Source organism: Physcomitrium patens, chromosome 14, assembly GCF_059467195.1.
Source record: "Physcomitrium patens ecotype Gransden chromosome 14, ASM5946719v1, whole genome shotgun sequence".
Taxonomy (NCBI): Eukaryota; Viridiplantae; Streptophyta; class Bryopsida; order Funariales; family Funariaceae; genus Physcomitrium; species Physcomitrium patens.
The window spans coordinates 8,710,920-8,723,154 of NC_143423.1; the positions used below are offsets into that span (position 1 = coordinate 8,710,920).

At 41.3% G+C, this 12,235-nt stretch overlaps 2 protein-coding genes across 21 annotated transcripts; both read left to right on the forward strand.

Moving 5' to 3' along the window:
* The first annotated feature begins 1,506 nt into the window (after positions 1–1,506).
* Positions 1,507–10,583, forward strand: LOC112291860 (RNA-binding KH domain-containing protein RCF3). Of its 20 annotated transcripts, XR_016506327.1 has the most exons (11): positions 1,591–1,847; positions 2,824–3,656; positions 3,862–4,317; positions 4,676–4,930; positions 5,286–5,600; positions 6,030–6,112; positions 6,358–6,490; positions 6,684–6,871; positions 7,202–7,447; positions 8,330–9,688; positions 9,944–10,583. XR_016506327.1 is itself a non-coding variant. In XM_024539781.3 (9 exons), the coding sequence occupies exons 2-8, from the start codon at positions 2,889–2,891 to the stop codon at positions 6,840–6,842; spliced, it is 2,169 nt and encodes a 722-aa protein (XP_024395549.1). In that variant the 5' UTR covers positions 1,507–1,854; positions 2,824–2,888; the 3' UTR covers positions 6,843–6,871; positions 7,202–7,804. The 20 variants fall into 20 exon arrangements, 10 of the variants coding, with proteins under 10 accessions (XP_024395549.1, XP_090111933.1, XP_024395554.1 ...); XR_002972546.3 differs by having other exon boundaries at positions 8,330–10,583; XR_016506328.1 differs by having other exon boundaries at positions 8,343–10,583.
* Positions 10,450–11,497, forward strand: LOC112291861 (small ribosomal subunit protein eS25w). The gene is made up of 3 exons (XM_024539790.2): positions 10,450–10,584; positions 10,739–10,873; positions 11,286–11,497. The coding sequence occupies exons 1-3, from the start codon at positions 10,507–10,509 to the stop codon at positions 11,397–11,399; spliced, it is 327 nt and encodes a 108-aa protein (XP_024395558.1). The 5' UTR covers positions 10,450–10,506; the 3' UTR covers positions 11,400–11,497.
* Positions 11,498–12,235: the final 738 nt, after the last annotated feature.

The following is a 12,235-nucleotide window of genomic DNA, read 5'->3' on the forward strand; positions in this document are numbered from 1 at the left end:
TTTTAGTGCTTTAGAAGTGCAAAGTAAATTGATTGTATTTTTCAAAGCAACTTTCATGAGGAAAATTCAACATGCTAAAATGGAATTTTGAAAACAATTAAAATGAAGTTGCAGTTTGGATTAGGCTAATAAAATATCAACTAGACATTTGCAACAAGCTGAATAGATTTTATTAAAAATCTGTGTTTTTTTTATAAATAGGAAGTATTGACCGTTCATAGTAGTATTCATCACATCGACAAAACATATATGGCAAGTATTGTAAGCCCTAAAGGTGATCATTTAATTTGTTCAATTTCTGACTAACGCAAATTATATGCAACAAAGACATAAATTTTCTTGCAATAATTATTAAATTTTGCACATATATGTTACATATCTCTTGTATACTCAAAAGTATTATAATTTCCTTTATTTTGATTATTGTCAAAATTGACATCCAACAAGGTATCAATACAAGGAATTCGATTTTCTATCTCTAAAATTTACCACCTTAATTTTGTAGACTTTTAAAGAATCTAATAATTAAAATATTAGTCACAATGACTTATTACACCAAATGCATTTATTTACAAATTTTTCTGTTTGATGATAAAATGTCAACGGAATTAGTATTAGTAACAATATCTTATTAAATTCCATAGCGTTTGTATGTTTTTTTAACTTCTTTGGGAGTTTTGCTGTAACATCCAAAATTATGAATTTTATTTTTCAAAACTTTCATCATTGCACACATTGATGTGACATTATTAATGTTACATACTTATTTTTCCTATTACTTGTACAACATATGTACTGATAAGTTCCTCTTACCTTTTCAATCTATAATTATTTTTTCTTCTTGGTTGTAATTAAACAAAACACAAATTTCAATTATACGATTTGAGTATTAAAACTTGTAGACAAACTTTGTATTGATAACCACAGAATTATTAATTCCACCATAGTACACTAAAAAAAATATATCCAAAAATGGCTAATCAGAAAATGATTTGATTTAGAAATCATGTTCTGCTAAAAATAAACAACTCAGACTTTTTTACTGAATGACGTACTTCAACAATTCCATGCATTTAACTACTATTTTTGTTTCCTATATTTCTTTTAGCACAATATATGTACGTCGCTATGTTCCCTTTCTTTTTACTTAACAAGAGTACTTTGCACATAATTAGCACATATCATAAATAATCACACAAATGCTTTTATGAATATTCATCTCTCTACATATATTTATTAAAAATAAATAAACAGACATAAACATACACACACTCACATTGGAATATGCGTGTGTGAATTACAGAAACACTAAATTAAATCAATGCCTTCATTTACCACAAATTGGCTCGTGGACTGGGGCCAATCACCGAGGGAGGGTCTTGGGGACCCAGGAGCTCCCCCATGACAAGAAGGGCCACGGGCGCAGGCGGTCACCGTGGGCTCAGCCCTAATTCGGGAGCTGGGGCTCCTCGTCCAGAAGCGAACCCGGTGACCGCATCACTCCCCACTCCCGCTCCCCCGGTGCCTCCCTCCTCCGCTACTCCGCCCTTACTCAGTCTTGCCCCGCTCCTTCGTTTTCTTCGCACCGAGAATGCGAGCGAGCAAGCAAGCGAGAGCCAGAGGAGGAGGTTCTTATATTGTTTCATTCTGTCCAGTTTTTGTAACCAACTGTTAACGGACTAATAACGAACTCTCCCCCTCCCCCTTCCCCGTCCCTTTCCTCTTTCTACCGAAGGCTTCCACGCGCTTGTGGACAAACCCTGGGGGCTTAGCATTGCATTGCCTTCGCTCATGACCAGGGCTCCGCGATATCGAATATTGAAGAAGCCTTAGGGTTTCGTAATATTGTAAGCGGTACTCGTGATTCATTCGTGCTTTTGTGGTGTGTTTTTTTTACGCACTTAACGCAAATAAATAAATAAATGAATGTATATTTCGGGGGACTGCTTGAGGTTTTGGCGTTTGAGGAGTTGGAAGTTTCTCGGCTTTTATTAGGGCTTAGTTGGATTTTGGCCTTAGTTGCTTTTTCGAATTGTACGTTTTTTTTTTTTTTTTTTTTTTCCCCCGGTAATTCGCAGTGCGAAAGTCGGAGTTCGGTGTGCGAAGTTTTCGACGAATTCATGAGGGGTAGATTAGTCTTTTGTTGTTTCTGGTCACGGTTGTTGTTTTTCTTATCGAGCGCTGCCGATGGCAAGGTTCGCGAGAACGTTTTGAAATTGTTTCGGTGTTGTGGCTACACTCTTCTATTTTTATTCTATTTTTTAAGAAATATTATTCTTTACTTCCAAGAGTACATTTGTTTTGTTTTTGTTATTTCCTTCTTTTTCGCGCTGGCTACGGTGTGATACAGTGCGGTGAGGTGCGGCTTAGCAGTGTTTTCTGCTCATAGTTCTTAGTTTTGGCTTGAGTGTGTCTTGCGTAGCGACATGGCGAGGTTTTGGTCTTTATGAAATCGCGGTTTTAAATGGCCATGGTGGCTACTGAATGGGTGTGATGAGTTGATGATACGGATTTAAGGTTTAGGGTAGTAGTTCAAGGGCTTAAATTTTATCCCTTGCGTTATTTTAATGATCTAGTCTTGGCCTTCGTTTCGGACTAGTTGGCACTAAAACTTGTCAGTTCCGAGAAGTGTTTGTTCGTTTGCTCGTTTTTTTTGTTTTTTTCAGTTCTTTACTGGATAGAAGGTTCTGTGTGCGTAGTTCTTCTCTGTCTTAGCTTGTTTGAAAAGTCTTCTGCCTTTTGTGCAGCTCCTGTTTCTACAAAAGACTGGAAGGTTTTATTTGTCGTTATTGAAATCATTATCGGTGTGTTTTGCGAGGACAGGAGGTGTTCATATTTTTTGAAACAGCAGTATTAGAATTTTCGTTTGGTTTGGGAACACAGCCAGAATGGACAGGGGTTACAATGGAAAGCGGCCTCATCCGCTGTATGATGGGGATTTCCCAGACCGAAACGGTAGGCAAAAGCGACGGAATGAAGGGAGTTACAGCAGCCGGGAACTAGGTGGTGGTCAATTCGTATCTCGCGACCTTCCATTGCCTATGGTGGCTGCTAATTTGGCCGATGATGTAGTCTTTCGCATTTTGTGTCCTGCTCCGAAGATCGGTAGCGTTATCGGCAAAGGAGGAAGTATTATCAAAACGTTACGCCAAGAATCTGGTGCCAAAATCAAAATTGCAGATGCCATACCTGGAGTGGATGAGAGAGTCATTCTTATCTCTTCTACAGATCGAGGAAACGACAGAGGGCGAGGGAAGGATGGGAGTGGCAGAGAGTCGCGGTCTGGTGTCAGAGGACGGGATGGTCGATCAAGAGAGAGAGATGGGGGGAAGGAGGGGGACAAGAAAGATACTGAAAGAGATTCCGCTCAGAGAGATAGTGAGGAGCTGACACCTGCTCAAGAAGCTCTGTTCAAGGTCCATGCTCGCATAATTGCGGATGTTGAGACTTCAGGGATCGATGGGTCTGATCAGGAGGAAGAGCCTAGTCAACAGGTTGTCACACGGCTGCTTGTTCCCAACAATCAAATTGGATGTCTGCTTGGAAAGGGAGGCAAGATCATAGAGCAGATGCGACAAACCACTGGTGCTCAGATTCGTGTTCTTCCTAAAGACCAGCTTCCCGGCTGTGCCCTTCCGACGGACGAGCTTGTTCAGGTGAGTTTGCACTTTTATTGACGCACGTTTAATAGCTTAGACCAGCTAGTTATTGTACTTTACCATGGCTCTGTTTTGCGTTCCGTAAAAGCATAGCGTTGCATGATTTGGAATCATGCTGAATTCCATTGTTTTCTTCTTCAATGCAGGCAGTATCTATCTGGTCGAGTGGTTAAAAGTAATCAAGGTGTGCATGTTATTACAGGTTTCTGGAGATGTTTCTACTCTGAAGAAAGCTTTGCTTTTCATTTCCGCTCGATTACAAGAGAATCCTCCTCGAGATCGACCACAGTCCTATGCTGCTCCTGCTCCAGCCTTTGTACCAGTTACTGACTACTTAGCTAAAGATTCCTATCGCAGTAAGGGAACTGGGCATGTTTTCGGACTTGGACCAGAACCGCTGGAAGGACGCAGTTGGACCATCAGCAGCGGGAACTTGTCTTTGGACCGACAAGATAACAGGCGCAGCAAGGAGGGACGCGATTCCGGGGAGAATGAGCTTGTGTTTCGTCTTCTTTGTCCTAGTGACAAGATTGGCAGCGTTATCGGGAAGGGTGGTAGCATCATACACAACTTGCGCAAGGATACGGGGGCCCGCATTAAGATTGCTAATGCAGTTCCTGGTTCTGATGAACGTGTTATCATCGTATCAGCCCTTGAGGTACAACCTGTTGTGATTACTGCATATCACTCGGTTCAAGCCTTGCCTTTAGTGGTGGATTCTGAATCAAATATGTTTCTCATGTTTTAGTTTCACATTGCTTAAATAAATTGGACAAATGATTAATTTTCCTATCTGATGAAGGTTTGATATATTCTGACGAGGTTGTTAAATGACAGTGCTCTTTTGAGATTGATTGGTATTTGATGAAGCACTTTGAGATTATCTTTGACGTATTTTTAAAACGAAATAGAAACAGAAAAAGAAAAAAGACTCACATACACGCCTCGTTGAAGTTTGAATACGGCTCACTAGATCTTGTCTTTTATTCTACTTAATTTTGGAACCTGCGCCGCAGCTTCCGGGGGACTCTTTCTCTCCTGCACTCGAGGCTATGATTCAGGTGCAGAGTAGGATTACCGCTGAGATGGGGGGAGACAAGGATGGAATAATTACTACTAGGCTTCTTGTGCCCACCAACCAAATCGGATGTTTACTAGGCAAGGGAGGAAGCATCATCGAGGATATGCGGAGAGCCACACGGGCTAATATTCGCGTTCTTCCGAAAGATACTCTGCCTCGTTGTGCTCTAGATACTGACGAGCTTGTGCAGGTATTGTAGGATCCGCATTCATGTACTCGTGCATTGCATGTGATGTGTCGCGCTAGAGGCTTCCATCTGACACGCTGCCGAAAGTAATGCATATTTAGATTTCGTCGGCAAGGATGTGTGATTCCTGATTGATTGAAGTAAATTTATGCACTTGTGTTTATGTGGTCATATCAATATACTTTTAGAATACTTCCACAGCCGCTTCTTGCCTAAGTTAAGCAGAGATTTTAAAATAGATTATATCTGTCATGAGTGTTACTATTTTAATTATATCAGCGCTTTGGCGAATGTGAGACGTAGTCGCTTCGGTCATCGAAAGAAACGAGAAAATCATATTGATGTTTATGAAATGCAGATCGTGGGTGATACAACCGTGGCACGGGAAGCACTTTTTCAAGTTATCAGCAGGTTGCGCAACAACGCGTTCAGAGAAAGTGGAAGCGAGACAGGGAGAGGCGGTGGTGGAGGTCGCGATTTTGGACATTCAATGCCTCCTCTAAGCATGTCAAGAGAAAGTTACAGCAGCTCGTACGACTTTGGTAGTAGGATGGAATCTAGGTCGACGCGTGGAGGCGTTTTCTCATTACCTGGGATGAGTATCTCGGGAGCGATTCATTCGTCTTCTGGCTTTGGAAGTCTCGCTTCTCCTCCAGAAGCGTGGGGCATCGGGGTGAGTTGAATTTTGTATTGTGATATTGATCTGAAGCAATTTAGTTGAGATATTTAGAACCACTTTACTAATCTGAATTTACCCTGCTCTGCTCTGGAGGGAGGATAACAATTTATAAAACCAAGTGCGCCTGAACTCAATACCATAAGTCCAGTCACTAGTCATACTTCCAGGCACACCTCTGGTTGTGCTTTCCTCCATTCTATGAACAGAAAACAAGTGAAATGGGAGTATACCTAGCTGGCACATGGGCCTTAAGCCTCGCATTGAACAAGCAGGGCATCATATCTGATCTTTTTAAATCAAGGGCTTTTAGGCCTTGGATTTGAATAGTTCATGAGAGCAGACCTTAAACATTGAATTTGTGAATATGTGCTCTATTTTAAAGATTAGAGGAACACTCTATTTCTGACTCCTGAAACGTCTCAGGGAGGTGGTGGATTGAGTAGCCTCTCTGGCTTTGGTGGTGGCCCTTCGCACTTGATCCAACCACTTGCAGGAGGTTTTGGAGGGTAGGTATGCTTAAGACCTGGAGCCTGAAGTTATCCAAGGCCAATATGTATACCCTTCACTTTCTGCTTAACTAAAGTGCCTTAAATTATCACACCCCTTAAAGTACCCGCTTGGTAACTACCCTTATTTTTATATCCCCGACAAGAAGAAACAACCATAATTTGAAGCCTGTTCAGCTGAGTGTACTCATGGCCCTGAATTATCAGTGATTAAATGACAGTGTTATGGTATCATGACAACGCAGAGGCGGGAACAGAGCTATAGGCAGTCACGGGACAAGCCTAGGTACGATGTCCACCATCGAAGTTCATATTCCTAACATTTCTGTCGGTTCAGTTATCGGCAAGGGTGGCAGCAACATCGCTCATATTCGGCAGGTTTGTACTCTTCACCTGCATGTGATGGACCATCTCATTATTCGCTTCAGTTCTGCTTGTTTCTTATTACAGTGCTGCTCGGAGTTCCGTTGGCGCGGAGTTGTCAATGTACAGCACAGTGGAGATATTTTTTCGTGCAATGAGGTATTTCTCGATATTTCCGCTTTTGATGACATGGCATTCTGTTCTTTAGATTTCTGGAGCGAAGGTGAAACTGCACAACAGTGAACAGGGTGCAAAAGATCGGGTGCTAGAACTTTCTGGAACGCAGGATCAAACTCATGCTGCTCAGAGTTTGGTGCAAGCCTACATGCAGTCATCCATGGGTGGTGGTGGTATACTTCCTTCTTAAGTATCTCTCGCCTGACTTGGCTCAGTAAGGTGTGTAAACTACTTGACGATTTAATGGTTTCGTATGATGTGCCCTGAAAAGTCCGACCTGGGTTACATCTGATATGATTAAGTCCTAAAAAGAATTTAATTGAAGACGGGAGCGAAGACCTGTTGAAATGTTGAGAGATGTTGAGAGGGGTGGGTTCTATTAGCAATGTTGAGAGATTTTTGCAAACACGTGCTGTATAGTCGTTGAACATCTCGTTGATTCAGGTGCTTAACAAATGTCCTCGAATTCCTGATATAGACAACCCTGGTTAGTTAGGGAGATGCTGATTCAACCCGTGGTGCCTTCTTTTCTCCCGGTCCTAAAAACAGTCATGCTATTATAGCAGCCTGGCGGATGATCCTGGAGCCTGAAAGACCATCACCACCCACACTACATGTCGAAGCCTGCCAGCCAAGCCTGCCTCCACCTATACCAGTGAGAGAGGAGAGGAGCCGAGCTGTGCCCACACTCTATGAAGTGTTACTCAGACCCTTCCCTTGATTCAGCCTGCTTAGGAGGAATTGGCGTCCTTGATACTGCATGGGATCATTCTGTTGTGATATATCGCAGCTTAGGTATTTTAGCGCCTTTCTTGTGCCCTGCCACTTGGATGTAGATGCCATCTTGGCCTACTTGCACATGTTTGATTTTACCGGCCTTCCTACACAATGACTTCTTCCTGGGTGTAGTGCCGCATGTTAGTTAGGATAGCAATAGCGCTTGAAGTATGGCCACTTTAGTTGCGTGAATTATTCTTCCCCCTCTTTTTTAACCTTGTCACCCCTTGTTATTTATAGAGCCAGTCTGAAGACACTACGGTTTGACCACATGGACTGCGTGTGTGGCGTCCCAGTTTTGTGAATGGTTTGGCCATTTATGTACTTATGCGACCCTCATTTAGTACTAGAAAAGAAGACTTCAAATTGTAATGATGTTTAGACTAGCTTTTACCACCTCATACTCTGAGCATTACAGCACAAGTTTTGTGTGGATAAACTTGTAGTCCTGTTCCCCTTGACCTTGGACTGATTATTCCGCATCTTAACATTGGTCAGCCTTAAACTTATCTCTAGTGTTTGAAGAACCACAGAAGATATTTCAAACGGTCTTTCTGGATGATGAAGTTCGAAATTAATCCCTTTATTTAGCGGGCCCTTTCTTCAACTGACGGTAGAACTTTCTGGAAAATTATCAACATGTTCACAATGTATACACTGCCCTCGATGATCGAGGACCATGATCGATTCTCACTTAGAAATTGGGCCCATGTTTTAGGGGTTTATTATTTCTTTGAGTTCTATTTTTCGGGTTTTGTTTTTGTTTTTGTTTTTTTGAAAAGTTTGACCGTCTTGGAATGAACAGCTCTGTCTGGGTTGTCACATGTATCCACAAGAGTCGGTGCCTGTGGTCACTGCTCATGTCTACACAAGTCTCATTGCTTGTGTAACTTTGTGCAGTATGTGATAGCAGGTTTTGACCTTTGATGCAGAGACATCAGCGGAACAGCTGCCAACTTGGTGGTTTTGCCCAAAGGTGTAGACTGGTAAGTTCAGGTATGTCTAACCTCAATGTATGTTATGTACAGATGTGACTTCTCACTTGTATTGAAGTGTTCTGGCAGGTATACTTTATTTTTTGTCTGTCTTTAACAATATTGGCTCCTTAATGACGTAGAAGAGCTGGGTTTTGGTCTTCTGAAACTTGCATCTTTATAGCAAGAGAGGAAGATTGTTCTGGACTAAGATCACTGCTTCAGGAGCATGATTCATTACTAGATTTTTTGGAGCTAAAACAATCTCAGGCAACATCTGTGAAGTCTTCCATACTTGAAGTATCGCAATGCTACAGACGGCTGCATGATTGTAGCTACTTTTCGAGTAATACTTTAGGTTGGTAGTATTGTGCGAATAGCTAGATGCTGTGCTTTGCTAAATGAAGAAAATATTGTGTTTTTTATTCTCTTTGATTACCTGATTAAATTGTTTGTAATCAAGGATATTAGGATCAATAGTTTTTGGCAAAGGTGTATGAAAGGATAGCAGCTATCAGCAGTTGAATCGTCAAGGTGAACTCCTGGAGGACCCTTTCAGATAGGTGTACCATTACCTCACATCAGTAGTTTGTAGTAAATAGAGATCATCTTGTTGTCAGTATGAGTGTTCAGATGTGACATATTAGGGGCATACTTTAATTTGGAATTTAACGTAGGAGATGGATTCTTCTCTTCTTTGAATAGAACCGAGAAGAAGAGGTAAAACAGCTAGGTTTATTCAGTGTCCATAGTGCGCTTTTTGTGGTAACCATTGGCAACCTCCACAGCCGTACTTTCAGACATACAAAATTTCTTTTCAGAAAACATAGAAGTTATGGCTGAAGCTTACTTCGTAAGCTAGGAGTTCAAGACGTTATCAACAAAGATGTTAAAATTAAAGCGTTCCTAGTAAGGGAGGAATCCAATAACCCCTTACGAGGGAACTGGAAATGCCATTTCTTACCAGATTCTCTCCTTAGTTTCGAGCCCTAGCGGATATGGTTGGTACGGTTCTCTTTGTTTTAAATAAATATCTGCTTCCTTATGTGTTACAGGGATTTAATTATTAGTTAGAGATCATTTTTATTCCTTTCTCTCCGCGTAGGCACTAATTTCAGTTGTGAGAACGCACATTAGGACAGAGTTTTGAAAGATTGGCAGCATAACCGTGGCCACTGGCTTTTCTCATTGAAGTAGCTTCGACAATCATGATTTTAATAAATATGATTTTGATCCATGAAAGATTTGATTTTCTCTTAAATACGACGGAAGTGCCTTGGAACTAGTAATCTATCATCTTTTGACCTCAATTTACACTGTAATGTTTTTTATGTATGCAACAATAAGTATATTTATGATCCAGGGAGTACGAGCCAAAATAAATAATGGTCTACATTGATTTTAAGAATAAGATATTATGTCAATTTTGTGTATTTACTTACAGAGAGCCACAATGCTTGTTCACGAAACCCATAATTTCATCAATGATTATCTACCACCAATTTTACACTTGCTTTGATCGTGTAACTCTACTGTGCAGCCAAAAGTTCAATTCTCTTCAGTGTAAACTAACACCATCGATTAAGTTGTGTAAACCCAACTCGAAGTTAATTGAAAGAAATAAATGTGATGTTTATTCATCATCTCCTGCTCAAATGGGTGCAAGAATTACACGTGTTTGGTGGCAGTCACTAGAAGTTTGTATTTAAAATGAAAGAAAAAAAAAATTATACCTAAGACGGTTGATAAAGTACATATTTTTTTTTAGAATCATGTTTATGAATAGGACGTATTACCATGTTGCCTTCATAGGACATGTGAATAATTTAATCAAACCCTAGAACAGGTTAAGTTTTTAAGCACACAAAATTATAGGAGAGGGAGGAGCCGCTGGAAAGTAAAAGCTTCGAAAGATCGGGCCGGGTTGGTCCACGGGCGAGGATGAGACCCGTGGGAGGGCGACGGTGACCTAATTAGGGTTTGGCCCCCGTGGAGAGGGTTCCTTTTACTCTGTCGCCCTGATACTCTCCCTCCCTCTTTGTCCATTCCTCTTCGCCCCTTGCTCTCGATTCGTGTCTGCTCCCTTCGTCGCGCGTCGCAGACATGGCCCCCAAGAAGAAGGAAACGCCGCAGGCAGCTAAGCCTGCCAAGAGCGGCGGTGGTGGCAAGCAGAAGAAAAAGGTACTGTGTCATACTTGTTTGTGGTAGGGTTTGCGAGGTCTTTTTTTTTTTTTTTTTTTTTTTTTTTTTTTCGTGTGTGTGTGTGTGTGTGTGTGTTGTATCGGGTAATGTGCAGTGCGTTCTCTTATGGTCGTTTGGATTTTGTCTCATGCAGAAGTGGAGCAAGGGAAAGCAAAAGGAGAAGGTCAACAACATGGTCTTGTTCGACCAAGCCACTTACGATAAGTTGCTGTCGGAGGTGCCCAAGTTCAAGCTCGTCACCCCCTCCGTGTTGTCTGACCGCCTTCGTGTAAGTTTATGGTTCAATTCTGTGCAATCTTCTGTTGAGGCTGCGCGGTACCTTCTCCCGTGCGGGTTTGTGTTTGAATAGGTCTGAGGAATTTCAGGTTGTGTGACACGAATCGCTAGCATGTTCACAATTGCGTTTGTGAACTGAGTCTTGGATCTTTTGTTAGCATTGCAATCATCACGTGATTTCTTACTTTGAAACTATTACTGGACAAAACGTTGAATGTTTATTAGCTTCCCGACTTAAGTTACCTGTGAGCTACTTTCTGCTGGACCTGTTCAATAGATTACTACGGAATGGAAATTATATGCATGAGAATGTTATCGATGTTAGATTATGTAGCCCTATGAGTTAAGCCTGCGCATGTGTGTGCCTTGAAGGATTATTAAAGGATGTCAATTCTTGAATGCAGATCACTGGATCTTTGGCAAGGAAGGCCATCAAGGAGTTGATGGCAAAGGGCACCATCAGACTAGTTGCCGCTCATGCTAACCAACAGATTTACACTAGGGCTACCAACACATAAGCTTCTGTTTTGGATGGTTGTGCGTTATCCGTTCAGATACGGCAATGTAAACTGAAGTTTTTAGTGGTGCAATTTCCTCTGAGAGCTACGTGCCTGTATACTTGCTTGTCTCGCATCGCGTTGCTGTGCTTCTGAACTGCTGGTTTATCTTTTGGTCTTCAGCAGTTTGAACTGATGGTTGCTTCTGTACCGTCTGGATTTTCTACCTGAATGTTCTGCATGAAGTTTTGGGCTTTTGGTTCACATCTCAACGTCAAAAATACTGTTTCATATATTGCGATGTTGCAATCTCCTAGGATCAGTTTTCATGAGAAGACATAGACACTGAATGCATGTGGGGAGGCGGGATTGGTCAGCTGAGGTATTGATTTGGAACTAAATACTTAGTCGATTAGTACCAACAGCGGAACAAAATTTTCTACGGAAATATTTGATGACCTCATTGAGAAAAGCGCATTGTAGGTCTATCTTAATGTATCCATTTGTCTCAAATGTCTGGAAATGCCTTGAATACATCTACTTATCATGTCATCGATTCTGTAAGACGCCTTCGTAAATACGAATTACTTTTGGATGTTTCATGTAGACTGCAATGTTGTTTCTGCGCATATATACATATATATTTATGCATATACACGTCTGTTGTAATGACTTGGTGTTCACAGGTTATATTCGTACAGATATATGTTGTATTAATTCTATGCGGAGTTCTGTGTTGTAATCACCTTTCTGTCGTGAAATGAATTCAGTTAGGAACAAACTATGCAGACGAACATAATTGGAAGTGAATCCATGGGCGTAAGAATCAGTAAACAGCCAAATATCTGATTGTAACT

What these genes read in the sequence shown, in the direction of transcription:
- LOC112291860 (XM_024539781.3), top strand. Translation starts at nt 2,889, where the DNA reads ATGGACAGGGGTTACAATGGAAAGCGGCCTCATCCGCTGTATGATGGG. An exon ending in CGACGGACGAGCTTGTTCAG is followed by an intron (nt 3,657 to 3,861) that starts GTGAGTTTGCAC and finishes ATGTTATTACAG; the next exon opens with GTTTCTGGAGATGTTTCTAC. An exon ending in ATACTGACGAGCTTGTGCAG is followed by an intron (nt 4,931 to 5,285) that starts GTATTGTAGGAT and finishes TATGAAATGCAG; the next exon opens with ATCGTGGGTGATACAACCGT.
- LOC112291861 (XM_024539790.2), top strand. Translation starts at nt 10,507, where the DNA reads ATGGCCCCCAAGAAGAAGGAAACGCCGCAGGCAGCTAAGCCTGCCAAG. An exon ending in GTGGCAAGCAGAAGAAAAAG is followed by an intron (nt 10,585 to 10,738) that starts GTACTGTGTCAT and finishes TGTCTCATGCAG; the next exon opens with AAGTGGAGCAAGGGAAAGCA. An exon ending in TGTTGTCTGACCGCCTTCGT is followed by an intron (nt 10,874 to 11,285) that starts GTAAGTTTATGG and finishes TCTTGAATGCAG; the next exon opens with ATCACTGGATCTTTGGCAAG.